The sequence below is a fragment of the Ascidiella aspersa genome, chromosome 2 (genome assembly GCF_963924565.1).
Source record: "Ascidiella aspersa chromosome 2, kaAscAspe10.2, whole genome shotgun sequence".
Classification (NCBI taxonomy): domain Eukaryota; kingdom Metazoa; phylum Chordata; class Ascidiacea; order Phlebobranchia; family Ascidiidae; genus Ascidiella; species Ascidiella aspersa.
Genome location: NC_139448.1, coordinates 8,479,497 through 8,506,426, shown reverse-complemented (window position 1 = coordinate 8,506,426; position 26,930 = coordinate 8,479,497). Strand labels below are relative to the sequence as shown.

Below are 26,930 nucleotides of genomic sequence, written 5' to 3'. Positions count from 1 at the left end.
TCAAAATGTTTCGCAACTGCAGAAGACTTATTTGCTTGGTCACGATTCGCATGACAAAGTCGGTTTCGCATGAAAAAAAGCGGCGAACGTTTATTCGACATTGACCAAATATAATACAAAGGAAACACATAATAAAATATATTTAAAGCAAAAACATCTAAAGAGAAATTATCCATAATTTCATAAAATTAAAACCCACGACATTATAAAGCCAAATATGAAGTAATAAAGCCATAAACACGTTTTAATACGGCCAAAATTTGTCGGAATAAGCCATTTAAATTTTGACTAAAATAATCGTCTATAACAAACACAGTTTCTTGGTCGACAAAATAAGAGATTTTCTTCGATCGACCTAATCTGGCAGTGTTGTTCAAACCAACGACAAACGCAGGCCCAAAAGCCAAAAATTATTTGATTTCATGATTTTGCTTGTGGTCCTTATTTTAACGTTTAGCTTTTAAATAATACAAATAAAACGAGCAATGTCTTCATTTTCATGTGCTGCACGAGTTAGGTCTCCGTTAAAACAAAACGCAAGATTTATTTTTTTAAACCTTTGTTTCGTCTGGGTTTCTCATTTGTGGTTTAGGCCTATAGCGATTTTACACACTGGATATCGACATTTAGTAAAACGTTATTATAAAATGGCTATATTCGACAAAAGTTCGAAAGCAATCTTGTCTTCAGGTAATATACTATCGAGTTAATGTTTAGCCCACTTATTTTAGGTAATCAAAGGCTAAAAGCAAATAAATTATTTCGTTTAGCCACTCTTCAGTTCAGCACACTCGCACTTTGCTTTCTGCTGTTTCACATTTCACATTAAAAGCAAAAAAATACAGACGGAAACGAACAAAGCTGTTTTATTGGCGCAGGAAAAAACAAAATATATTGTTACATCTATATTAAAACGTATAAGGGTTATTTCTTATATGCAAAGATTGAATTACAACCAAGTTTTTTAAAGCGAGTTTATGTATGTTAGCGCAAATTAAAATGATTATAAAGAAAGCCGATTTCTTTTTCATCTATAGCCAATAAAGCATTTATATTAGTAGGTCAGTTATTAAAGATGGCAACGGCAATTAACATGAGTGCGGTAATGGCGATGGAAAAGTTGCTTCGTATTGCTCCGCAGCAGAGTCCCAATTCTGTCGCGTAATACCTGGCCACCTACGACAGAAAATGGTGCATATTGTGAGGAATTAAAGTTAAAAGTCGATGCAAATATTCTTTACCAAAGCAAATTTGACGATAAGCTGTTAAATTGTTTGGTCTTGTTAACATTTAGTTTTATAAATTTGCAATTTCTTACGGTTCTGACTTGGTCACCCATTGTGTTTGACTGGCCCACCCATTGTTTTTTTCGTATATTCTTTGCCGTATTTCCATTTTAAGCTGCCCTATTTCCCATTAGGTTTAAAAAGGATAAGAGTGACGTTACCTAATTTATACGTCGCAGAGGCATGATAAAACTTTAACATATCTAAGCTAACCTAAAAATAACTTTTACAGTAGTATCTCATATATAGCCTACCGATTGTACCACAAAAAGAACGTGAAAAATCAAGGCCAAATAAAGGGTTTTATCAACTGTGCAAAACTTTGCACTAATCATCCGCTGAACTGCAAATTAATCGTACACGGCGAATTATGACGTCATCTAAACACTACCTCGTCGTTTGGATTGTCTGCGTCATCAAACCAGAGAACCATTCCCGGCTTGTCGTTTGCAGTCACCATCTTAAAGTCTTCCGGATAGATACCCTCGCAGAATTCCTGGGCCGTGGCGAAAAACTCGGAGAACTTTTTACACGGCATATTTGAAGGGCAGTAATTCGTATCTGTGCAAAAAGCAGATAAATCGTTATGTTTTTATTCTGTATGATTGCCGTTCATAAAGGTCAATCGTTTTATGAAGCTTTGTTTTTCCTTAGGATTTTTTAATAATAAACGCTTGTAGGATCTTTAGGGAAAATATTGGTTTGTAAAAACTAAAAAGTATTAAGCGTGTATTTTCCTATGCTTCTGGCTATTAACAATATACGAGTTTAATTTAAAATTTAAGGTGTTGAAAATGGATGACTGGAGTTGCTATATACTGTTTATTGCACACACACAAGTGCATATTAGCTAAACATGGCAAAACAATAATCTTTTATCGATTTATGGGTAGATAAAGGTTTAAAGTTCCACATAAAAATATTTCATTTGGCCTTCGGATGCGAATAGACATTTTTGGAGTGCTAGTTATATGTCGGGAAGTGCATAATATAAGCCTATAGTAATCCCAGTGTTGTAAGCAAGTCCTTAAGTCCAAGTCAATCTTTTTGAACGAATAACTAGTCAAATCCCAGTCAATTCATGTTTAGAGCAAGTCAATTTCAGGTTCTTGTTATGCAAAATACAACGTTCAACTACTAAAATTAGTAAACTCGTGTGATTATGACCAATCACCTACGGTACTCAAAAAAACGCAGCATTAGCGAGAAAATTGTTTTATGTGCAAAAATGCCCAATGAAAACATTTATTTTAGCCCAAGTCATTTGTTCAAAGACCTTAGCCAAGTTAAAGTCAATTTTGCCCAAAATATGTAAGTCATTTAAAAACAGTAGGCTTAATTGCACCAAGTTAAGGCATTGACTTAAGTTACTAAAACACTCTGATAATATAGAAGTTATTTGCTGATCAACGTGAAACGCCAACCAACCTGACCATTCCCAGCCTTTTGACCAGTTGTCCTTGCACGTGAAATCTTCCTTGCAGTCGTCGTACCACTCCTGGCAGGCCTCGGCACTTAGTGGAACGTCCACAAACTTCTGGTTGCGATAATGAACCGATTCCTGAGAGATAAAAATGCAATTGAACGCGACGCAAAGTGTGCCGAGATCTACATTTGCCTGGAGAATCATACACATAAAATCATACGAAGTATTTTCTAATCAATTCAACGAAAATGCCAATTTAACGAAATGTGTAAGATAGGTACAACAAGAGTAATGCATGTTATGGTAAACACTCTAATTTTGATGGTGTTTAAAAGTTAGGTTAGGCCTGGTTTGAACGGTTTTTGACAAAAATATCTTTTGAGGTGATGACCTGATTTACTGACCATGACAAAAGCCCCAACAATGCAAAATAAGTACCGACATACGACCGGGCCAGGGGCAGAGCCTAGGCGAGATCACGTTGAAAAGGCACTTATAAACGTAGTAACGTTTTTTTTTCTATATTGTTTCCCACCTTTGAAATATAAAAAATCTTCACGTTTTGACGTAACTTATGACGTTAACCGTGAGAATGTACTCATGCCCAACCGCGTTCAAGTTTTCTAGTCTAGACGTACCGTCTCCGGAAGGTAAACTTATACTTAACAACAACTTAAACAATGAGCACGCTGGTTGCACGCAAAAGGTACCAAACGTGAACAAACAGTCAACAATCAATTACAAATTCCTGCAAGCAAGGCCAGAATCCTGAGCACACTTACTAGCAGTCCAGCACAAATTCGGGGCGCAATGTGATATGTAATCTAATATTTATCCTGTAAATCGCACATGTTAACACTGGGTTAAAGCATTTCTAAAGATGCCTAAAGATACAAAAACAAAATAAAAATAAAAATGTAATAAGTTATCGGGCATATTACCTTCAAAGAAACTCGCAATTTAACATACGCCAATCAATTATAAGATCTTTCGGCGTACTAATTTTAGTAACGGAAAAAACTTGGTGTAATGTTGAAAATAAAGTTAGCGGGCCCAGAAGTTAAGCGCTATTTACTTGGATGAGTTAAACGTTCATGACGCGATAACGAAAAATATTTGTTACCGATTAGGTAAATATTTGCATGTAATTATAACATCATTGCACTTTAGACTTTGAGAGTGGTAAAAATAAATAGACCTATACTGGGTTACGTAATATATGAAAAGTAGAATAATAATTTAGACTTAAGTTCTTATCCGCCCGATACTTAAATATGTGAAACTGTTTCAACTGGAAAACTTATCTAATTTGAACGAGCAAACTTGATTTATTCTGGGTTGTTGAAGAAATAAAAATGTTTTAGAGCTGATAACTCAGTTGCGTTTATTGTTAATAAAATATTTTTACAATATAATTTCAGTTCTAAATGTTTCCCTGGCGCTATATTAGGCTTGTCCAGACACCAATTAGTCATTTTAATGTTCCGACGTAATGACGTAACACATATTCGACGCGAGCGACCAGGTGAAATGTGGCGATCTCGATCGACGTATTGGCTACCCCTGCAGTGTAGCCTAACATACGCAATTTTAAGCAAGGTTTTTACGTTAAACCGATATCTCTACATATACAAGTCCAGTGTTTTTTAACAACTCACATCGACAAGCCACGGGCCGACGTTGGGCGAGCATTCGTAGAAGCAGTTGTTCGCGTGAAAGCGACTCTTGCACTCGGCCGACATCGGCGTGTTGGGGCAATGGTCGTAGGTGAAGTTGTACAGGCCTGCCCCGGCGCCGTCCTGGTGCGCCAAATGTGACGTCACGTTGGTGCAGCAGGCCCGGCTCTTCCACGGCGCGCACTGGCAAAAAAATAAAAGTTTACGGTCAACTAAAATCGTATTTAGGTTATTGATTCAAAAGTCCATAGCTTTGGATTAAGTTATTTTGGACTTGTTTTTAACACTATGTTCAATGGTAGATTAAAAATTTATGACAAATAAGTAGTCCTTCGTAGGCTTACATTGCCTGCAGGCCTGACCTGAAAGGAGACCGTCTCTATCTCATTTTTTTCCAGTTGTTCTCAGTCTTTTTAGTGTCGTTGAGACTAACTTGACCGGGAAGTTATTTAAGTTATCACCAGCAGATAACTAAGAAGGCTTAACAAGATATTTTTACTCGAAATGGGATGAAACTCAAATTGCGTCAAAATTGTTAAAAATTGAAGTAGGAATCGATTTCTAAAATAAAGCGAACAGTTTTTTATGCAAAAAAATCTATCTCAAATAAGAAGGTTATTCGGTAAAGCAGAAAAACAGGACGATATCTTAAAATTAATTGAACGCTTATGTGTATGAGGAGTCAGTTTCTTGATACAATTTGAAAGTCTGAAAATAGTTTAGAAAAATCAAATAAATCCTAACACTGCTTCTTGAATTGGGATATATATCAAGATAATAAGACATAAAATAAATGTTTTCTGTTAATAATGTCTAGTTTTCTGGACTTTTAGCTGGGCAGACGTAGCAATTTGGAATATTTTATTCTGGCTTTCCAATGCCATATACATTGTAATGGAAAACTTCCATTCATAAAATACTAAGAAAACCGGGAAGCCATGTCAGTTTGAAAATCACAAATTACAACCTTTAGGAATCCAAACCTTCTGTTAATACGCTTTTCAAACAAGCAGAATAGCCAAATACAACGAGTCGTCTCGGGATTTTTCTACCAAGGCAGTTTGAAACGTACCGCACTAAACAGCTCCGCTTCAGGCCCGGGCTCCGTTTTGTGATGCTTCCCGTCCAAGCAAACGTTTAGAATTTCTTCATTCTGACAACTCACAGTGCCTAAATATGCCAGAAGGCTAACTAAACAGATAATATTGCAACCTAACATTTCGTTTGGACGCCTTTTTGGTGGATGACGAACCAGCAAACGATATGCCGTATTGCCCTCGTGTCACTTGTTTACTTTTTTCATTTGAGAACCGAAGGTGCCGTCGCATGCTGTTTAACTTCGTCGAACAGATTAGGCAATGCAAACACTTTGTAAGCGTTGCATGTATAAACCCTCTTCGACCTGTTGTGACGCAATTGAATTTCGATCATTAATGGAACAAGGATTTTAGCTTAGGGACATTGATCTTTAGGCGTGGCATAATAAATACCATCATTACGTTATGAGGGTGGCCTATGAATGGAACAGTTAACTTGCTGTGAGATATTATACTGTTTTTTTTTAACAATTTATTATTTATGAAGCACAGAAAAAAGATTGCAGTAGGGTTAAAATTAAAAAAAAATTGGGAAAAAATCTACTCATATTTTTCGTTCACTCTTTTTAACCTCTTTTTCTGAACCGCTTGAGTCCTAGACACGAAATTAAGGCAAAATAAATACAGACATTGACCACAAAACCAGTTGCGTGATACTCACAGCATGGTACAGGTAGGTAAACAAAGGACACCATTTTTTACTGCGACGGTTGCTTGTTATTTAGTTAACCCTTATAACAAATTAAACTTGAACAACAAGTCGCGTTACGCAGCCTTAAGCAATTTAAGCATGCAAATTCTGGTTTCACAGATATCCGTGCCGACAAGTTATTGTACCAGGTACTAAATAAGGGTGACTTAAATACTGGTCTGCGGAGAAAGCTGTCTGCTCTCAAACCCACAAAGAGTACAGATGGTATTGTACCAGAAGGCGTGATCGCCATGGCAAAAAGCAACAGTCGGGCTTAGTTTAAACGAATAATGGGCAGAATTCTGATAGCCTATAGGAGTAGAGCTAACACAAGTATGTGCAGTGTACACGCGTTGGCCGTCTGTCTGCCGAGAAGCTGTCTGCTCTCAAACCCACACAGAGTGCAGACGGCATTGTACCTGGGGCGTGATCGCCTCCCGGTCTACGCCACTGTCGTAGACGAACAAGAAACCCACTCTTAGAAGAATGATCAAGGAGTATTGTTGAACGTTTTCGCGAGGTGAATTGCGGGAAAAATTATCTCTACAGACCCAACCGAACTTAAGTTTATCGCATCAAAGTAGGTAAAGAAAGTGACCACCAGAAGTGCATCAGCGTGACCTGCACTAAGTCAATCATATATGTAGCCCAGGGGTCGGCAACCTTTTTCTAGTCGTGAGCCACAACCAAACTCAGAAAGGTCTCTGCGGGCCGCACAAAATGTTTACTAATAATTGTGTTTGTTAACTTTTTTAAGTCAAGGCGCACCTGGCGAGCGAAGCGAGCGCGATTTTTTTTTTATATACCGGCATTTCTTTGCAAGTTTTTATTACATTGCCGAAAATAGAAAAATGTTAAAAAATATATCTCGAACATTTTAAATACGTTTTCCGTGACGGCAGCTTTCTACGGCGCAACTTAAGCAAGCGCTAATCAGGTGAAAAAAGAGCATCAAAACGTAAACAAACCGGACGCAGAATGATGATTCGAGCGAAGCGCAAAAATTTTTCGCACTTACGTGGTTAAAATAGTCAAAAAGTATGTGAAATAGCCTCCTGTTGTCTAATTTGTCAAAGAGGCTGCGGGCCGGATGAATTACATCGGCGGGCCGGATCCGGCCCGCGGGCGGAAAGTTGCCGACCCCTGATGTAGCCTATTGTTTCTAGACAGTTTTATAATTCAACAAACTAAAATGAAAAACTAGAACCAAAATTTCACGCCGATTCTATAATTAATCAATCGATTTTAGCACCTGCTCCACCTCGAACTTATAACACCTGCTCCACTTTAACAGATTTATATTGATCAAAAGTATTTTTGCGATTTTACCGAATGGGGTATGAATACAATTTAAGAATCAGTATGTAAGCCCACAGCAACACAGTTTCGTCATGGGTATTAATAAAGTGTGTTTAACAGGTAAACAATGTGAAAAGGTGAATAAATCAACCAATGGGTGATTTGTACGCTATTTTTGCTTAACTTGGAATGCTTGGGCTGAAGGCAAACTGGTTGATCCGAAGGCCTGAACTTAAAAAGGTCAAACCTTTGATTTATCTGATGTTTTATACTTTAAGTTTCCCGCCCGACCAAATTAAAGGCGGCTTCTTCAGCAAACCGGTCTTCGTTTAAAAGTTTAAGTGTCGAATTTGGTACACATAGGCCTATATTAACAGCCGTGGAATCGTTTGCAATGGCAGCAATGTAATATAAATGCCTTTTCAAGCGAGGGACACTTCTATATGGTCATATGATCGAAGTTTTACAGGCAACGAAAATAAATTAGTGTTTCCAAATATAGCCCCGATCTAAATATATCCAACGGCGGAAGCCAGACCGCCATAAACCCAATAAAGTCCATAATAAAAATAAGCAGATACCGGTGGTTTATAGCTCTGAGAGTATGCCAGTTTGTTTAAGTAAGGAAGGAATGCTGTACAAATAGAATTACGACACAAATTAAAATACTTTAACAGTGGGATCAAAGCTTTCCTTATTAATTCCTGTGGGCACAGGACCAATAAAATTCCCAGACATTTCGGATAAAGTTTAAAGCAACTACGAATTATAATAGAAAGACATTTCGACAAAGTGGAATACCCCCAAGCAGTGCCAAAACAAGTTTACGTACGAGCTCAAGGTAGCCTATATCATGTTGACATATGGAACATCAGAAAGAGAAAGGCCTAGTTTATCGTCACGTTTCTTAACATTTTGCGATAGTCTGTGTTTACAGCAATGGGCATTTTGTTATTCCAGGGTTAACATAATCACCGCCGTGCAATGGTAAGTATGGAAGTTTCCCAGTTCTGTTACAACCATACAGAAATACCATCAATAAATAACGTGCATGGTAAAATAACTAAAATATCAGTATAAATATTAATGATAGGAAGTTTTGTTTGTTATAACAATCTCTTTGATTTTGTCCAATACTGGAAATACTATCTTAGTGTTACCTTTGTCAAAAAGGTTAAAAAAACTTCGTGGCATTTTGAAACAAACTGTATATAAATCAAACTGATAATTACATTTTATCACCACAAAGCCTGAAAGCTTAAAACAGATAAAAACAATCGTTTTTCTTTGCTTGTACAAAATAAAAAATACGACTGTTGTAAAATAAATTTGATATTTTGGGGCTATAAAAGTATGCCTTTGGTATTACAAAAAGCCTTTTATTATCGAATACATCCTCTTATTATTTGTTATATCATAAAATGTTCGTTAAAACTACTTGCTAACCGCTAACAATACACGCACAGATATCCTGTCATGCCTGACTAGGCGATTGTGATTTCTATGTTTCTATAACAACTTTGTAGGTAAAATGAAGCCACTCGTGTGTGTTGTCGAAGTTGTTCCACTTTAAACTAATTAAATAGAGTAGAAACAGCCGTAAATTAACCTAATTACACCAACGAATATAGAAAACAAGGATGGCCGAGACCAGCATGCACCCACGCCCTGAAATGGCGACCATAATAAAGTCGGATTCAAACGCAAGGGGAAATTTCGCAGAAGAAATCGAGTTTCATCGGTCGTTGCGGCACACTAAATTTCCTTACATCAAAGGGCCAGGGGGGCATTACGATTACCCGAGTTTTCAGGTAAGAAACGTATCGGAGAGTGTACTGTATTTTCGACTGTTGTCTTTAGTGGCCAAGTCGGTGGTTTAGAACCTTTATGGGCGCTGGTCTAGAATCCTACCACAATTATTAAATCAACGCACAATATTTGGGTTAGGGTGCGAGTTTGGGTGTGGGTGGGTCAAGTATTATTATATTTATTAATTAATAATAATACTTGACCCACCCTAACCCAAAACGCTAACCTGTACCCTAACCCGAATAATTTACGTTGTGGTAGGATTCTAGACCAGCGCCCCTTTATGGCTTATGGCCCAGTCTGGAAAGTATGGCAGATCTCGACGAGATCTCGCGGGTGCACGGCCGAAAAAATCCGGGTGACCGGGTGCAACAAAGGTCAAAAAAGTGCACCTCGAATGCACTTAATGATTTTTTAATGCACTGTAAATGTATGCCGCACAAGCGTCTTACAAATTTGGGGTGCAGTTCAGAATTTTTTCGGGTGCACTTTTGAAAGGTTGATAAAAACTCGCGGGTGCACTTGCCATACTTTCCACAGGTGAATGAAAGACACACACAAACATATGTGTTTAATAACATCTGTGATCTAGCCCCTTTCCACAGGTGCTTATGGCGACCTATCATAAATCATCAACAGTTGGATGTAGTCTACAAACGAAGTTAAAACAGCACTTTTTTAACTGGATCCCAGCTTTGCATACTTGCAATCCTTGCTTAACTACAATTATAATATTGTGTAGCATTTTCTAGCCTTGTCATTTGCTTTACAATCCTGATTGGACCAACGTCTTGCTAACAGCCTTTATGATGGCACCAATAGTTGGGCTGGTCTAAATACTACCACAATTAAATCAATGCACAATATTCGGTTAGCGTTTGGGTTAGGTTGGGTCAAATATTATTATATTCATTATTTAATAATAATACTTAACCCACCCTAACCCAAACCAACACCCTAAACCAAATAATGTGCTTGGAGTAGGATTCTAGACCAGCGCCGTATATGGTGTTGCCTCATTTTTTAAATGCTTATGGTTCGAACCTAGACAAGAAATTGTTTAGCAAGGAATTGTTCTATTTCCTTATGACAAATTGTTTTCATTACAGGGACGGCTTAAAGACAGTCCAGCATTCGTCAAATGGAACATCCATGCCCAGGCACCACACATGGGATACTCCCTAGCCCCACATAGAGACAATCACCCCATCGTTGACCCAAACTCTGGGTTTATTGGTCCTGGGGCAGACGAAGATCTCCAGACTGGGGTCAAAAGGTCAACAGCATTAAAAAAATAAAAATAATTTAAGTTTCACCATTATTTTAGAATTTTAATTCAAATATTTTCATCAAAGGGAAAGCAAGCCATAAAAATATTAACATATTTAAATCAAATGGAAATAATTATTTATAAAAAAGTACATTGCAATAAATCACCAAAACTTAAATCAATCCATGTACTAAAGTTGCGACAGTTAAGAATTATTAAAATTTATAGCAATAATGTTTGTGTCAAATCACTCTTTTAAAGATAAAATAAACATAATAATATAAACTTGGCTCTTCAAGACCCCGCATTTAAAAGCAATTTTGATAAGTGATATTAAGAAAAACAATTTAAATAAAAGTTCCCCTACATAGTTATGAAACAGTTGCACTAAATAAGGTTTTTTCCCCTCACCATTATATACTAAGCTGATTGTTTATGAACCTAAATATGTGTTGTTTAGTCTGCCCAGCATGGTTCAAGTAACCGACAAGGTTCAGCTGGGAACACCCGCCACCAAAACAGCATCTGGTGACAGACCCCAAACACCCCCAAAAGCCCCATGGGTGGAGGAAGTAAAACCCGATGAAAGGGAAGCAAAGTGGAGTGCTAGAAAGGTTAATGTTGCTTAACATTTTTTATCATGTAACAGACCAAGGAATCTTTTTTGTCGCAAAGTTTTAATGGAAACAAGTCAGCAAGTTTTGTTGATTTTGTAATCAGAGAAGAATAAATTTACATATCACTTAGGTTGGATGCTTTAAAAATTGTTTTTCATTGTAACTAATATTCTATAGCATATTCACTTTGTTTGCCAAGTGGAATGCATAATTCCATTTTTGACATCTAAGCATGAGTTAAGTACAAAATATGCAAAATAGGCAATAACATTATGATCTACCTATATAACCTTAAACAAAGACAATTATTTGTTACAAGAACTTGCTATATCCCATCCATATTACCCGCGCTTTATTTGATTGAGGCCAAAATTGAATAACAAATCATACAAGGATGCTTGTACAAAAATACAAGTTTGTTTCACACCTTAGAAAGAGTAATTTAAGGCATAAATGTATTTGCGAAGGTATCCGACATCAAGTTAAGGTCGCAGTGTGGTGGATGGACAAGTCCCTCTAAGGTTTTGGCAAAAGCCAGCAACGACAACGAGAACTTGCTGGTCGGAAGCTTTGTTTTCAAGCCTGGCAATTGGAGGGACGAGGCAGCGAAAAAGTACATGTTTACCAGCATGCAGCAACAGTAAGTACATCAGACCTCAGTTTTAAACCAGGGGTAGAAAACCTGTGGCTCGCTGAACAATTTAGTAGTTTTGCCAAAAGTATACAATACATTATTGACAAATCCAATGTAAAAACACTCATTTGAATTAAAAAATAAATTTATGTGGTCCACAGTTCTAAGTAGGTTCCTCATTCCAGTTTTGAACAGTAGGTCACAAGTTTCGCAAGGTCTTCTAAAAAATGTTTGTTAAATACTTTGCATAAGTGTATCAATGTAAAGATTTAAAAAAAAATTGGTAATCTATGATCTGTAGATGTGTATAATATACAAGAATCAGGGCATTACCGGGCTATGTTGGCCAATGATAACAGATAACTACATTTCAACCTAATAAATTAAATAATTACTCGCTCTAATTAACACAAAGGCCGTCTTGCATATGAAAATGTCTGAATTATCTTCAGAAACTTTGAAATGGTGGATTGGGACTCCCGACTTCCACCAAAGCTTAAACCCTGCCCAAGCACAATGGAGAAGGATGCTGACGCAATTTCACAACATCTCAACACTTGGCCAAAACGATACCAGGCGGTGTCCGACTTCACACAGGTTAGAAATCCATTGTTTAGACATGTAACCCTTGTTTATCTGTACTGTGTAAACTGTTTTACTGAAGTTAATAACAAAAAAAATGTTAAATGGACAAATTGAAATGTTAAATGGACAATTTCATGAACGGGATAATTCTTGGAAAATTGTTGTTGTCAGGGTTCTTTTGGTTATTATGTAATATTTTTTATTTGTGAGCTACATTTAAAATTTTACATTGACACAATATTATCTTCATGCTTGTTTACTTGTTTTTGTCAATAAATGCCAAAATATGTTTCAGAGTATGTTGTGTGAATTTAATGTATCCTGTTGATGGTTTTCTTTCTGAAGTTACTTAGTTCAATATAAACTGTTAGTGTATATGGAGTAACAAGTTTTTAAATGCAGACCATGGGCAGATCTTGGGATTGGTTTCAGGCAAGAGACAAAAGTCATGGACCTCGCCCATATAGTTAGTAAGTAAATTCTCATGTTTGACTTATGTAACCTTGATTGCTAGCCTAATTTCCATTTTTTGTGCAGTACAAGCCATGCAAGAAAGAGTGGACACATTCCAAACTATGGGTAAGTTTTCAATATTATCAATAACGTGTAATAGCAAGGAGTCATGATGTTTGATAACATTGGTTTAAACCTGACTAGTATTCACATTCATTTCATACTTAGTTGCTACCAGAGCTAAATTGATGAATGATGACATATACCTTATCGGTGTAGGCATTTACACCAGACAAGCCATGCTGCAGTGTTTAATTTTTAAATTTTTTTTTATCAGAATCACTTACATAATGTACTATTCCCTGATAGTTTAATTACAATAGATGGTTTTGCCCTAAGTTATACCTGTACAACTTAAGTTTGCTATTGTAGTTAAAAGAGTTGGCATCACACAGGAAGGCAACTATCTAAATAACAATTGGGTAGTAGAATTGGTTAAAAAAGTTAAAAAAGTGTTATTGATGTTTCATGGATATATCGCACTTACAAAAACCTGGTTAAACATGGCAGACACATTAATTGAATATATATGTACTTTGTTGGGTTTTGAAACTTACAAGTTTTTCAAAGTAATATACAATATTAATTAAACATAATATTATATTGTTAACTCTTTTGTTATTTGATACATACTATTTTGAAATTAAAAAAATAAAATAAAGCTAATTAGAGCAAAGTGTAACAATGCAGTATGTTAAAATATTATAAATTTTTTGAATATTTTTACCTCAGCGGCTCCATAGGTGCATACAACTTTGAAGCCAAAGACCACCCACATGAGGAATATCGTCCACTAACAACTTTAAGAGTCGGAAAGCCAAGATACACTGACACAGCACGGTAAACTAAAACAAATAAAAACACTATATTTGATTATGTTTGTGCCATAAAATTACCACATATGCACAAAATCTTGAGAAATCACTGGTTTACATGACTCAAAACTCTGGGCATGTTATAAATAAAGGACTGTAATGTAACTGTAAAAATTTGCCAGTAAAATTATTTGTAGGTATTCAATAAATTTAAAAGCACACATATACCTTTATCTTACCATGGTCTTATTATTGCAAGTTATTTGTGTGTTATCAGGCGTCCAAACATTCCCAAGTACCAGGGTTGCATTCATTGGACGGCAGTACACTCAGCACACAGTATGTATCCTGCTCCACAACCACAGTCCACCGCATATGTCCACAGGTAGGAACACAATCATGAATTACTGTTATATGCAATTTCTTTGATCAAACCAAATGTCTGTGTTGACTCTATGTAAGACATACAAAATAATAGATTAATTTAGTGGAACATTTTTTACTTATTCATAAAGGTTTGCTTGGTGAGTCAACTAGTTATTTGAACCCTAAATGTAATGGAAATACTCCATTTAAAACCAAACTGGCTTAAAATCATTAAGTGTGGCATTAAGGCTAACCATGTGTCTGTATTGACTGTATATATACAAAGTAGTGTATAATACATACAAAAGTATAGTTTACTTTGCTGTAAGATTTTTTGCTTTAAATAAGGTTTGCTGATTGAGAGAATATTGTTGTGAACTTAAAAGCAATGGAAAATATTTTGGTTAAAACCTAACTGTTATAAAAAAAGTATGGGCATTAGCTACTAATTTAACAATACAGTCTTCTTCGTTAAGTAATGATTTACACCCGAAGTTAAAGTATTTGTTTACACCAGAACATTTTTCATTGGACATTACCTGGTGGGGCTAACTTACCTTTAATTGTATAAAACTAATTTGCACAATAAATGGTTGAATGGTAAATTTAGCCCAGAATTACCTTCTATTTGTCTAACCTTATATTTGTATTGTTTGGAAGGTTTTTATATATAATTTTCTGCGTAGGAGACTTCCAACCCCGCCAAACACTTCCCCGTTTTCCAAACGTGGTCCCATGTCCCGTATGGTGACCACCGTTCCGCCCAAGAACCCTTTCAATCAGGTCAATCAAGAGACAGTGCAAGTTTGATAGGCACATTAATCCAGGTTTGCGTGCCTATGCAACAGTGTTATGGCAATGGATTAGGTAAAAGTGGCCGTGTTTTATTTGTATTTTGCATTTGCACCAACCATCATAAATTCAGATCTTTATTTATGTTCTAGTAATAACATCATGTTTGTATTTTTTCAAACAGAGCGTTGACAAGTTTTTAAACAGTGCTCTATTTAATTTTATAGTTCATATTATCATGTTTTCTTTTTTAAATGACCTTCTTTTGTTTTCGAATGATATAACTGTTTGGTTGTCTGACAAACGATTGCAGTTTTTCGCCGGACTTGCACTGTTGTAAATATTTGTTATTGTGAACGAGAGAATAAAAGTAATTAAAAAAAATATATTTTTGGTTGTACAGTTTATTAAACACGTTTCTAACTTCAAAATCACGTATAATATATTTTAGGCTTTCTGAAAATACACAAACGTTTATTTAATAAATACTATAGATTTTTAGCCATTATAATTCAACAAAAAAATATGTGGTAGTTTTTTCCCATGCGCCAAAATTATGTAACCACTATAATTATCATTTCAGATCAAACATAGCTATCAAACAAAATAGCGGGAAGTTTCAAAAACACTAACAAAAAAGTACTGAATCCATCGTCAAAAGGGAAATTACCTTCATAGCGAATAAGGTATCTTAAAATTCTGTAATAAGCGAAATACTTTATTGTACACAACAAGACGACGAAACGTTTCATCACAACATTATATTTTACACTCAATTGAAAAGCGTACGATGAACGATCTAACTGTATTCCAACTGCAAAATCCTGGTCGGCGGAATTTCTAATTCCTGGTTGACCTGTTACGAAATAAATTGCAGCGTGGTTATTTTTTCTTTTGCAAGGGTTACAACGGTTTAGCTCTACAGGATACACACTTTTAATTGTTGTACACATACAGTTGCTAGTCCACACCAGAAGTCAGGAGTTAATTCTGGTACTTTGGCTATTTCACCAAATTAAGTCATGAAAAACTTTTAAAGATCAACGATAAAACACGGCAAATCGGCATTCTAGTAGCATATAGTTTTGCCATTCAGGCTTAGGCAAACCGGCCTACCTTCGAGGAAATGTACTGGTGAAGTAGCATTCTGAGCTCGGCATTTTGTTGACGAAGTGAGTCGGTCTCTCTAATGCGACTTGCTCGTTCCTGGAGAGTTGAACTAAAATAGAGGCGTTTCCGTTAAAATATAGAGCTACCGCCAACCATACAATTGAGATTTGATGGTATTGTTGATACTATTTGCGATCTTTTACATTTTAAAACCGCGACAGGAAAATGTATTTCCCTGGCATATGAAACCGTTATCATTATTGTTTTCTTCAAAGCACTTTTAACCATTGACGAATGCTTTCACTGAAGAACACTAATTGGTCTGCTAGAAGAGGCGTCAGGCAATTCTGGATTATTTCAGAAAATCTAACATATCTTTTTGGCAGGCAAACCCAGCAAAAACTACTGAATAAAAATTAGGACACCCTTAACTAATTGGACGAGCACCGACGCTGTTCTAACTGGTAACGACCGCCATTTGCGATACTATCGTAAAACGTAATCACTTACTGGTAAGGAAATCAATGATTTGCCTGAAGTTTGCATCATATTGCTATTACACTAATGGTCTGTTCTTCCCTATAAGACAGTGAAAAAGAAATTTATTTCCAACTTGAACATATAAATTACCCACGAGTAAGAGAGGAGCGATTCAGCTAGCGCTTTTTCCAGGCTACCAACCACACTAACCAACACAAACCCCTTAAAACCGTATGTTAAGATCACTTACTGGTACGATGATAGGGATTCGGCGAGGGCGTCCCACATCTTGAGCTTGTGTTCGTCGATCACGTTTGCCATCGACTCCCAGTAAGCGGCGTCTTGAGATGCGTCTCGGTTGGCTGCACCCAGGCCTTCAGTGGCGTTCGAATGCTGACGCTCCCTGGATAAAAAATTGTAAAAAGAAGTGTTGCAGACTTTGTAGTGTGTTATTTTGAACAGAATTAAGTTGAGATCAATGCATATGCAAAATAGCTAAAGTCTAAGAATTGATTTGCAATATAACTAACGGCCTAATTTGAAGCTTTAAATAATAGCTAACCAAGTCCAAGTCAAGACATTTTTGAAATTAGTTTGATAACCAAGACAATTCGTTTTGGTAATACAAATCCAGTAGAAGCCCAACCTTAAAAAAAATTAAAAATATATGTTTAATTTGTCTGTCAAATTTTATCCTTTGTTTGACTGCATTCAGGTGACGACCTCAAACTCGGGCACCAAATACTGTATTTCACTGCACGCCGGACATATTATAGGGGAAACACTCACTTGGTCGGTTTGATGTGTTCCTGTACGAACTTCTTCAGGATGGGAAGCACCTGGTTGGGTTGAACCAAACCTCCAGAGTCGGACACAGTGCTACCGGCTTCTCCGCCTGAACAAAGGATGCGACATTATGAAACAAAGCCGTGCTAACAATTTTCTAAAACGGAGTTGTAAGTTATTTATTCAGTGTAACTGTGATAAAAGGGTTAGACTCAGTGATGGGATTCAGCTGATTCGCAGTTCGCAACATTCGCTGGAACCCGCGGTTGCATCCTGTTCTTACAACTGTTTTTATTTGATTATTTTCCGGAAAATATGACTTTTTGTAACAGAACCGGCTGAAATATATGATGACTTTTGTGATAGAACCGGCTGGCAAAAAAATTGAATCCCACCACTGGTTAGACTTGAAGTTCGGAAGCTTGGGGTTGCGATATTAGAATTAAAAGCTACAGTTTCGTTCAGAAACTGTATTTAGAGAGTCAGTTTTTACAAAAAAACATTCATTCTTGGACCCCTTAGAAAAATAATCATTTAACTGTTTAAAAAGACAAACCTTGATCTAACTTTAGCGATTCTGCGTCGTCGGCCGTTTCTGCGCTGTCATCCAATCCTGTGTAAAAGGTATTTGTAATGTCACAGTCGATGTAAAATTGATCAAAAGTGAATGTGTATATTAATACATGGATGAACCACTTGTAAGAGGTGGCTTAATATGGCGGCATCAAGCAACAGTTCAAATATGGAAACGACTATTGCCTTAAAAACAAAACGGTGTTGGCCGACTGATTTCACTCATTCTTAATTAGTCTAAGCTAAAAAGGGTTTTCACTAAAACTGGAATTCATATGTTGATAATTCAGTTATTTTAAACCAGCAAATGAAAATAATTTAAAATTCAAAATCAGCACTGCCTAAATTAAATATTTATTCGAGAATCACTGAAAGATATCGTTCGTCACCGATTTAAATAACAATATTCTGAGTGAACAATTTCCTTCCTACCTGACTCCGAGTTGACCAAAACCTTGCCGTGTTGATTAAAGAAATTGGCCAGTTTGGTGACGTCATCCTCAGTTTCGATGTTGAGGGCCTGATTAAAAATAAGAAAAGATATATAAAGTCTTTTTTTCATTATTTTCTCATACGGTGTAGTAAAGTCTATTGAATTTCAATCAAGACACGTGAGTTTGCGTTTAGCTACAAGCAAAGTAAAGATGGCTATTAAACAATTTATATTAAACAATTTAGAAAGCGTTATCAACAGCTACAGCAACCGATGTTTCGGTAATCCGGTATGTAATTGTTAACTACAAATATTCATCAAAATTTTCTTACAAATATTTCATCAAAATTCAGTTATCAACCAACAAAAAAGCAAAGCAAATCCATTAGCAAAGTGAATTTGTATTTCTAACCAGACCAAAGTATCGCAATAACAGACCACGCACAGCAACCCAAATTACTTTTTTCAGCTCAAATATAACACGGTATCAATTGCCGGCGAAATAAACCACCTTGAAAATGGCGTCGAGTTTGATGAGCGATCGCTCGTCGTTCTGCAGAGGCAGCAGCAGCTTGTTTAGTTTCTCCTCAACAAGGAAGCCGGTCTCGTCGCATAAAACTTCCAGCAGTTTCTTAATGGTTCCCAGAGACAGGCGCTCCTCCTGTGAGATAAGAAATAAAAATCGTTGTTGAGCTTTGTGCTTAGGATGCTGAATAGCGAAGATTGAGTTGTTTTGTTTTAAGTCCTGTCGGCGGGCCAAGCAACCGACCTTATAGTGCTTGATTTAAAAAACCCGCAAGGGATATACGGTCAAAGAGAGTAAGACTAACGCAAAACATTGAATAAACTAAAGCTTCTATGATAACGCTTCAGTTTTAAATAGTAATATAATATGACTCCTTATCGTTTACGTTTTCAGTAAGTTTTGGGATATTGATTTTTTTTACTTTCAAAATTCAGCTTACCAACATACGACTCCGAATTTTTGTTTTTCTAGCCGTTTAGGAAATGAATAACATTGCTATTTTTTGTTTAAATTAACTCAGAAGGCCTATAGTCCTGCGAGTAATAAAATTTGATCCATTGTTATGTATTCGGGGTATTTTGGCGAAAACAAGTCTCCCGGTGCTCAATGTTCCTCACCCAATAAAAAACACTTTAGGTTGTGTCGAAACCAACGATGGCCAAATACGCAAAGCGCTACCCCGTCGAGAATAGTTAAATAAAGTAAAGATGTGGTGATAATAGCGTCCCACTCACGTTAGTGGGTTTTTCGGTCGTAGCGTCCGTCCCTTCCTCCAAATCGGTTTTGTCGGCGCCGACCGTGTCAGTTGCCCCGAGCACTTGCTTGGCAAAGGAGGTGGCGGTGGGGCGCGGGTCGATGCCCTGAACCTCAAGCGGACCACTCGACTTTACGAATTTACTGCAGCAAGATATGTAGAGATTCTCTTCAAGACTTTTTTTTTACTTTAAATATATATATATATATATAATAATAATATATATACATACAATTTTTTACATTTTGAGCACTAGGGAGTATAACAATTGCGGTGTTTTCCGCCAAAAATATGCGCAGTGGTCTTCTCTGTCAGCAAAATTTGTTGAAAAACACATTGGGATCGGCAGCTTTTCTAAAAGACAAACTGGCCGATTTGGGAAGATTTCAAAAACAAAAACCTACAAATTCTAAACTGAATTAAAGCGAACAATAGAACCAACAAACAGTCATTGGACTGACAATGACCGAGTTTTTCAAAATCACCTCGGTGCTTAAGCAGAAGTTTCTTTATGCTGTGGACGTTATAGGTGCAATCTCAATTGTGATATTTAACAACTAATTTTAAGCAAATAAAAAACGATAAAAACAAGCACGTGTAGATGGGAACAAATAATAAGACCTAGTTTTGTAAAGTGCTGTTAGGCCTGCTTCTGACCATTTAGGTCTTGTTCCGACGGGTTTAAAACTTATTCCGATTTAGATGGTATTACGACAATTAGGTATTAGTCCTATTTTGGTCTTATTCTGAATTGTGTTTTATTCCGAAATTGATGTTGTTCTTTTCTTGGTCTTATGGCTGGAGCCCGTATAGAGAAAACGTCACTCACAGGTCCGGAGGATGCCAGTGGAGTCCTAGTTGCTGGTGGTGGATGGTTTCGTCTGCCTGGAGGACTTTCTCCACCAGCATGTGCACCTCCTCCTCGTTCATTCTCCACACGTCCTCGAACTTCTTACGGTCCGTGGCCGAAAAGTGCCTGAGCGGAGGAGTTATTTTAGACAGCAATTTTTAACCGTTGGGCTGCATTTTTCACTAAAGTATTTCAATTTCGATTAAGAAGGTCTAACTATATCTGATAACCACTAACAAATTTCAGGGCATTTGGAATCTTTGCAGGGTTTTTCTTTATGTAATTATTTGCTCAAAGTAGACTTTTTAAAAGGTAGTATTCATTTTTTAATATTACTAAATAAAAATTATCCTCTTCGTTCATAATACTCAACATTAGTTTTTCAACTACCCAAATCTCAGTTGCTTACATTGCAGGGCACTTATGCCACTTTGTAAGTCGTAGCCCAAGATAGCGGCATCAAAAACAGTTGGAATATATAAACGACTATTACCTTGGAAACAAATCACTGTTGGTCGACTGATTTCATTCAGTCTTGACTAGTGTAAGCTAAAAAGGGTTTTCACTAAAACTGGAATTCATATGTTGATAATTTAGTTACTTTAAACGAGCAAATGAAAATAATTTAAAATTCAAAATCAGCACTCATTAAAAAATAGTGAATTAAATATTTATTGAAGAATCGCTCAAATATATCGTTCGTCAATAATTTAAATAACAATAGTATGAGTGAACAATTTCCTTCCTACCTGACTCAGAGTTGACCTTTAGACAGCAATTTTTAACCGTTAGGCTGCATTTTTCACTGAAGTATTTTAATTTCGATTAAGAAGGTCTAACTATATCTGATAACCACTAACAAATTTCAGGGCATTTGGAATCTTTGCCGTGTAGCTTTTCATGAAATACTGCTCGTAATAAAGATATTAGACGCCTACCGCATCTTCTTATGCAGTTCCTTGTACTGGTCGGCGATGCGCTTGTATTCGTCCACCAAGCTTTGATTCTCGTCCTTGTAATGTCGCTCCTGTTTTGTCAACTTTAGTCGGAAGCCATTAAGTGCGTCCTGTAGTCTGTAAAGCGACACACAACTCATTTTAAAATGCACGTTTTGGGGGGGAGTGGGAAACGTTATGTTGTGTGCCACACCATAATGCCATTGACAGTTTAAATAGCGGAAAAAAATTAAAACAATAAATCCAAAAAAACACAAGAAAGAGCGTGTCGCCCTTTGCGGCGTTTGTTTTCTTTTCAGGTTTTGCATCATAGTGATATTTACAGTTTCGTAAACAAAATTCAGGCAAATGGCAAGTACACTGTAAAAATGCCTTTAAAACCCCAAACAATACATCATAGCGAATTGCATCATCATTGGGCCTAACGAAAAATTAGTTGTAAAGCATGTGTGTGGGTTTGAGGGCTGAGTTTGTATTCAAAAATGGTGCCGCGGCGCCAATGTGTGTCGTTTCTAATTCTCATGGGTACAGAGAGGTATTTAAGAATTTTGTTGATTGTGTTCTTTCACTTCTATTTATAGTGACTTTTTAGTAAAATACTTCACAAAAATTCCAGTCGGGCTGTTTAAAATCTATTTACTATTTTTGAGGGTGCCGTAAGCAATAAAAGGTTGAGAATTACTGGGTTAACCATTCCATATGACCCTCAGACTACCGCCTGGTTTTAAACCTTGGATAGTTCTATAGTTTTAATTGAGGTATTATTTCGGTGACCAATCAAAGCAGCATTATAGCGAGTCCCTACCTAGTGATCTTTCTCTTCTGTTGGGACTTGGTGATGGTGTTCTCCTCGTCACGTTTCTTGAGTACTTGGAAGTTGTACTCTAGTTTCTCCTGGTTCAGTTGGTAGGTGGCCTTCATCTGTTGCAGCTGCTGCTCCAGTATCTAAAACACAAACCAGACTGATAACTATAGAAAACTATAGGTGTAAGATACTGTAATTATTATTCAATGAAGCAAATAAAAAAATAAATGTTTATCAAAAGAATACTGGGCTGTATGAAATTGTATTTTATTTTTAAATTTAATCCAAATTAGCTTAATTTGACTTCAACATACATTTCCAGTTTAAACCGACCTTGGTCCGGGAGAACAAACGCAAATTTAACTAATTTAAAAGAGCCAAACGTCACCCGATCCGAAATACATTAAAAAATACAAAAATTACGCCACACAAAAAAGCTCAAAAAAATCCCAAATTTTAGGTTTTTTTATTATAAACCGAACCTCAAACAAAACCATCAAACTTCGGCAAACCTGCACGTCAGTCTCGAGCTTGATCTTAACCATGTTGTACTCCTCGGTGTCGTGCGTGCGAAGCGAGTCGAGTTGCAGCTCGTGGTCTCCCACGCGACGGAAGCGCATCTTCAGGTAATCCTCCTCACGATCGCGTCGCTGCTGCATCGTCGACGACCACTTGCGGCGCTGCGTACCAAGCACTGAACGTCGTTCGTCGACGAAGGCGTCCTGCGGTAAGGGAGATTGTAATGTATATACTGGAATAAAATGTGAGCGCGGGGTTAAGTATGACCTTACAAATATCGTGTATTCCCCCCCGGGCCGGTACTCTTTGGAGTGCTGAATGAGGAACTGTTTAAAGCATTTGTGAATTGTGCAAGTTATGTTTTATCAATGTAAATATGCTGCCTTGATTATTTTACGCCTTTTCGCGATTAATCTTCTGTGAAAATTTCCGAGCGATATTCCGCTTGCCAATACACAAAAGTAAATGGTCGTTAGCTGTATGAGAGCTTTTTTATCATAATTTGCTTTCTTGTGCTCGTTTCGCCATTTTACAATTAATAAAAAATATATATATCAGGTTTTCACAGCCGGGGCTGTTGGGCCGCCTTAGGGGCCATAAAACGGTCTTCACTAAGCAGAGCTATTCAGTACGTAGTACTAGTGTGATATTGCAAAGCCCAAGTGACACAGTATCAATTATATTAGTCGTTAGTGTAACTCATATTTGTGGCTTCAATGGTTACTTTATAGCAGTGTTGTAAACAATCGAAACGACTCAAGTCCCAGCCAAGTCATTTGTAAAATAACTTAAGTCCAAGTCAAGTCTTTTGAAAAAATAACAAGTCAAGTCTCAGTCTAAGTCATCGGTTGCGCAAGTCAAGTCCCAGTCAAGTCATAGAAATCACGTTCTCGTAGTAAAAATAACACGTTGAACTATTGGAATTTTAAACTCGTAGGATTATGAGCAATAACTGAACTAAAAAAAAAGAAAAAGGAACATAAAGCAAGCAAATTGTTTAATTTGCAAACATATGGATAATTAACTCAATTTTATTAAAAAAAGACTTCAACCCAAGTCATTTGCCCAAAAGACTTAAGTCAAATCAAGTCAGTTGTCCAAAAGACTTAAGTCAAGTCATTGACTTAAGTCATTACAACACTGCTTCATGCGTTGGCTCAACTTTTTATTAAAGTTGAAATTTAAATATCACAAACAGTCTACCTTCCTTTTATTATAGAGCAAGGGACAAAATCAATAGGAGGTTGATAACGGCTGATCTATACAAAAGCGTCTGAATTCGGGTCTGCAACCTCCAGGACGCTTATGAGTTTAAACGATTTTGACCAACCAAAACACAATTTATTATCCTGCCGAATACAAATTTTCATTTTTTTAAATAACCTTCAATATATTCGATTATCTTTATTTGGTACTAAAAGACCAAAACTCATTAAGAGAACTAATTGCATATATTTAAACATTTCGGGTGAAAAACCTTTGATTTAGATTAAATCAAGATAGTTTTAAACAAACATTTACAATGAGTTTACTTTTAGAATATAAATCAGAATGGTTAATTACCTCTATTTGGAACAATTCATCGCGATATGATTTTGTGAGATTTTTCACTTGTTCTTCCATCCTTTCAATCATGAGATCCACATCTTCAGATTGCTTCTTTAAATCTTTCACATATTCATCATCTTTCTGCTTCAACTCCTGCATTCACCACAGTTTAAACAAAATTATTAAAGATTTATTTGTAAATTAGTTAAAACTCTGCAAAGTCAACATTAGACGGCCTGTCAAGACATGGTTAATTTACTCAAATTTTAAGTGCTAAACACTTTTTCAAAAGCAAACTGTATTCCAAAATGTAAATAATATAAAATAACTACATCAGGGATCCCACACAGTTTTATGAACAAAATCAAAGACATTCAAAGACTTTTTAAAGCTTTTTTAAAAAAATTCAAAAACAAAGCAGTAAAAGTGCCCTGGTCAACACAATAAAAAACAGTTAAAAATCAGTGGTTTTACTGAACACATAACTTAAAGCACCATTAAAAAATGAATTGAAAAACTATTTAAAGATTTTTAGAAAAATATAGGGTTTTTTATAGACTTTTCAATACACAAATCAATTCTAAGACATTCAAATAGTTTTAAAGACCCGAAGACTTGGAAACCCTGTACAAAAAACAACACAGGAATGCAACAACTGAGTATAACAAAAGTGGAAAGATTTGAGACACTTTTACAAAAGGAAACAAACTCTGTAAAAAGTTGTACATACCAGTTGAAGCTGGTTGATCAGTTTATTCTTTTCGTCAACCACAGTGTCACATGCTTTCGTCTGTTCCACCAGCATCTCATGAAGGTCGTTTGGAACTTCCTTCATGCGAGCCGCTGACCATCGGCGGCTGATTTCATCAAATTTCTCCGAAGAAGCTTTGGCCTCTGCTTCAAGCTTTTCAATTCTAAAAGTAAAATATAAGAATAAAGATATAAATCTGTAAAAGGCTTAAATCTGGGATAAATTTAGGTATTTTTAGAAAACCCTAGAATAATCAATTTGTTAAATCAGGGTGTCCAACAAGCGGCACACATTTGTGCCACATTTGGCCCGAGACCTAATAAAAACTGGCATGCAAGCCCCCTAAAAAACTTAATTTGTCATTCAACCAATTGTTAAAAAATGCTTAATATAATAATATAACAATCGCGGCAATCACAACAACCAACAATTACTTCTAGTACTAAAACATTATATTTTAGTGGAGGCTAGTATTCGCATAATTATTAAGTTTGGTGTGAAGAAACAGATTTGAAAGTTAGCTCACTGATATAATTAGTAAAAACAAGAAGATTTTTAAAATATTAATAGAATAACTTTACCTTACTGAATATTTGGTTGCAAAGTTTTACACTGTTGAACGAAACTGTCAAATTATTGAACACAGTACAGAAAAAACTACAAATAAAAAAAGCGAAAATTTAATCAACCGACCTGGTGTGTTGGTTTTCACCCTCAGCGACACGATGTTGCATTTCCCGCGCATGACCGGCCACCATAACATTGGTGACAAGTTCGAATCCGTCGCTTCGCAACTTGACCAAACGCTTCCGACTTTCCTCGACCTGTTCGCGACCTTTACCGACCTCGTCGCTCGCTTCTGTCTTAGCAACGACATCCTCGCCCAGTGCTTCTCTAAAAATTTAAAATATTATTTTTATTATAGAACTGAGATATTTATTAAGTGATTTGCACTGTGGTTTCTATGTATATATATCAAAAAGGAAATATTGTGTTGGTGACTGGCTTTCAATAAAGTTTAAACTAAATAGGAACAAAAGCTGTTGAAACAAATATATGGTTAACATGTTGACACATTTATTAGTATTATAGTAATGAAAACATTTGACATATTTTAGGCATAATAATAATATGATGTATTGCCAAATAAGAAATAAAAAATGCACTTAAATAAGTAATTGAATTATATTAAATTAGCTCACATTGATATGGTGTAATCAATGAGTAAACTGTTCAGGTCATGATATTGTTAATAAATACAGAAAACTACAAAACAGCAATTATATTCCGAATTAGATAAACTATGATGATTAACTTCTATTAATGCTAAGACAGGTATTGGTGCTCTTTCACGTATGTACGTGAAAAGTTATGCAAAAAAAAAAATAATAATACCGCATACCACAACGCATATTGTTTGGGTTAGGGTGCGGGTTAGCGTTTGGGTGAGGGTGGGTCAAGTAATATTATGTTTATTATTAATAATAACTTGACCCACCCTCAACCAAACGCTAACCCGCACCCTAACCCAAACAATATGTGCTGTGGTATGCGGCATTTGAAGAAAATTTCTTTTTTATTAATTTTTACGTACAATAGTGAAAGAGCGCCCAGGTATTAAACAGGCAAATATATAACAAAAAAGAGGCTAAAAAGCCAAACAAATCTATATATATAAAAAAGTAGGCTTTCAAATTATAAAAAAGCTAATCATGTAGTATATAACCTTTTTTGTTGTTCTACTCGCTTCTGTATCCTCAGTCTTCTTGCTTGTATTCTCTCCTCGGGATTAATAGACTCAAGCGACGGCCCAGTGTCCTCTTCATCTTCAGTTGCTGACAACATTTTATTATAAAATATGCTACACTTATAAAAGGATCTATCTTTAGATTTCAATAAAAATATAAAAGCCATAATATTTGATAAAAGCGACATTTCGCAATTTACAGACGTTTCAGCAATA

At 36.2% G+C, this 26,930-nt stretch overlaps 3 protein-coding genes across 3 annotated transcripts; 1 reads left to right on the top strand and 2 right to left on the bottom strand.

Moving 5' to 3' along the window:
• Positions 1–1,062: 1,062 nt before the first annotated feature.
• LOC146163423 (folate receptor beta-like) lies at positions 1,063–6,180 on the bottom strand. The gene is made up of 6 exons (XM_083380487.1): positions 6,147–6,180; positions 5,461–5,558; positions 4,371–4,571; positions 2,715–2,847; positions 1,678–1,847; positions 1,063–1,176 (listed from the first exon to the last, which is right to left on the bottom strand). The coding sequence occupies exons 1-6, from the start codon at positions 6,178–6,180 to the stop codon at positions 1,063–1,065; spliced, it is 750 nt and encodes a 249-aa protein (XP_083236613.1).
• A 2,836-nt stretch (positions 6,181–9,016) lies between these two features.
• Positions 9,017–15,241, top strand: LOC146163422 (protein SPMIP7-like). Its single transcript, XM_083382362.1, has 10 exons — positions 9,017–9,286; positions 10,394–10,560; positions 11,015–11,168; positions 11,639–11,811; positions 12,258–12,402; positions 12,793–12,860; positions 12,928–12,969; positions 13,636–13,743; positions 13,996–14,103; positions 14,771–15,241. The coding sequence occupies exons 1-10, from the start codon at positions 9,116–9,118 to the stop codon at positions 14,892–14,894; spliced, it is 1,260 nt and encodes a 419-aa protein (XP_083238488.1). The 5' UTR covers positions 9,017–9,115; the 3' UTR covers positions 14,895–15,241.
• A 339-nt stretch (positions 15,242–15,580) lies between these two features.
• On the bottom strand, positions 15,581–26,834 carry LOC146163421 (dynein regulatory complex protein 1-like). Its single transcript, XM_083381936.1, has 16 exons — positions 26,694–26,834; positions 25,661–25,861; positions 24,947–25,130; positions 24,232–24,369; positions 22,662–22,871; positions 22,150–22,289; positions 21,327–21,461; positions 20,368–20,514; positions 19,519–19,681; positions 18,770–18,919; positions 18,258–18,345; positions 17,809–17,865; positions 17,256–17,361; positions 16,717–16,869; positions 15,993–16,095; positions 15,581–15,732 (listed from the first exon to the last, which is right to left on the bottom strand). The coding sequence occupies exons 1-16, from the start codon at positions 26,810–26,812 to the stop codon at positions 15,676–15,678; spliced, it is 2,151 nt and encodes a 716-aa protein (XP_083238062.1). The 5' UTR covers positions 26,813–26,834; the 3' UTR covers positions 15,581–15,675.
• Positions 26,835–26,930: the final 96 nt, after the last annotated feature.

What these genes read in the sequence shown, in the direction of transcription:
- LOC146163423 (XM_083380487.1), bottom strand. Translation starts at nt 6,180, where the DNA reads ATGGTGTCCTTTGTTTACCTACCTGTACCATGCT. An exon ending in AAGCGGAGCTGTTTAGTGCG is followed by an intron (nt 4,572 to 5,460) that starts GTACGTTTCAAA and finishes TTTTTTTGCCAG; the next exon opens with TGCGCGCCGTGGAAGAGCCG. An exon ending in AAAAGGCTGGGAATGGTCAG is followed by an intron (nt 1,848 to 2,714) that starts GTTGGTTGGCGT and finishes CTTTTTGCACAG; the next exon opens with ATACGAATTACTGCCCTTCA.
- LOC146163422 (XM_083382362.1), top strand. Translation starts at nt 9,116, where the DNA reads ATGGCCGAGACCAGCATGCACCCACGCCCTGAAATGGCGACCATAATA. An exon ending in AGATACACTGACACAGCACG is followed by an intron (nt 13,744 to 13,995) that starts GTAAACTAAAAC and finishes GTGTGTTATCAG; the next exon opens with GCGTCCAAACATTCCCAAGT. An exon ending in TCCACCGCATATGTCCACAG is followed by an intron (nt 14,104 to 14,770) that starts GTAGGAACACAA and finishes TTTTCTGCGTAG; the next exon opens with GAGACTTCCAACCCCGCCAA.
- LOC146163421 (XM_083381936.1), bottom strand. Translation starts at nt 26,812, where the DNA reads ATGTTGTCAGCAACTGAAGATGAAGAGGACACTGGGCCGTCGCTTGAG. An exon ending in GAATCCCTATCATCGTACCA is followed by an intron (nt 16,096 to 16,716) that starts GTAAGTGATCTT and finishes CCTCTATTTTAG; the next exon opens with TTCAACTCTCCAGGAACGAG. An exon ending in ACCAGTACATTTCCTCGAAG is followed by an intron (nt 15,733 to 15,992) that starts GTAGGCCGGTTT and finishes ATTTCGTAACAG; the next exon opens with GTCAACCAGGAATTAGAAAT.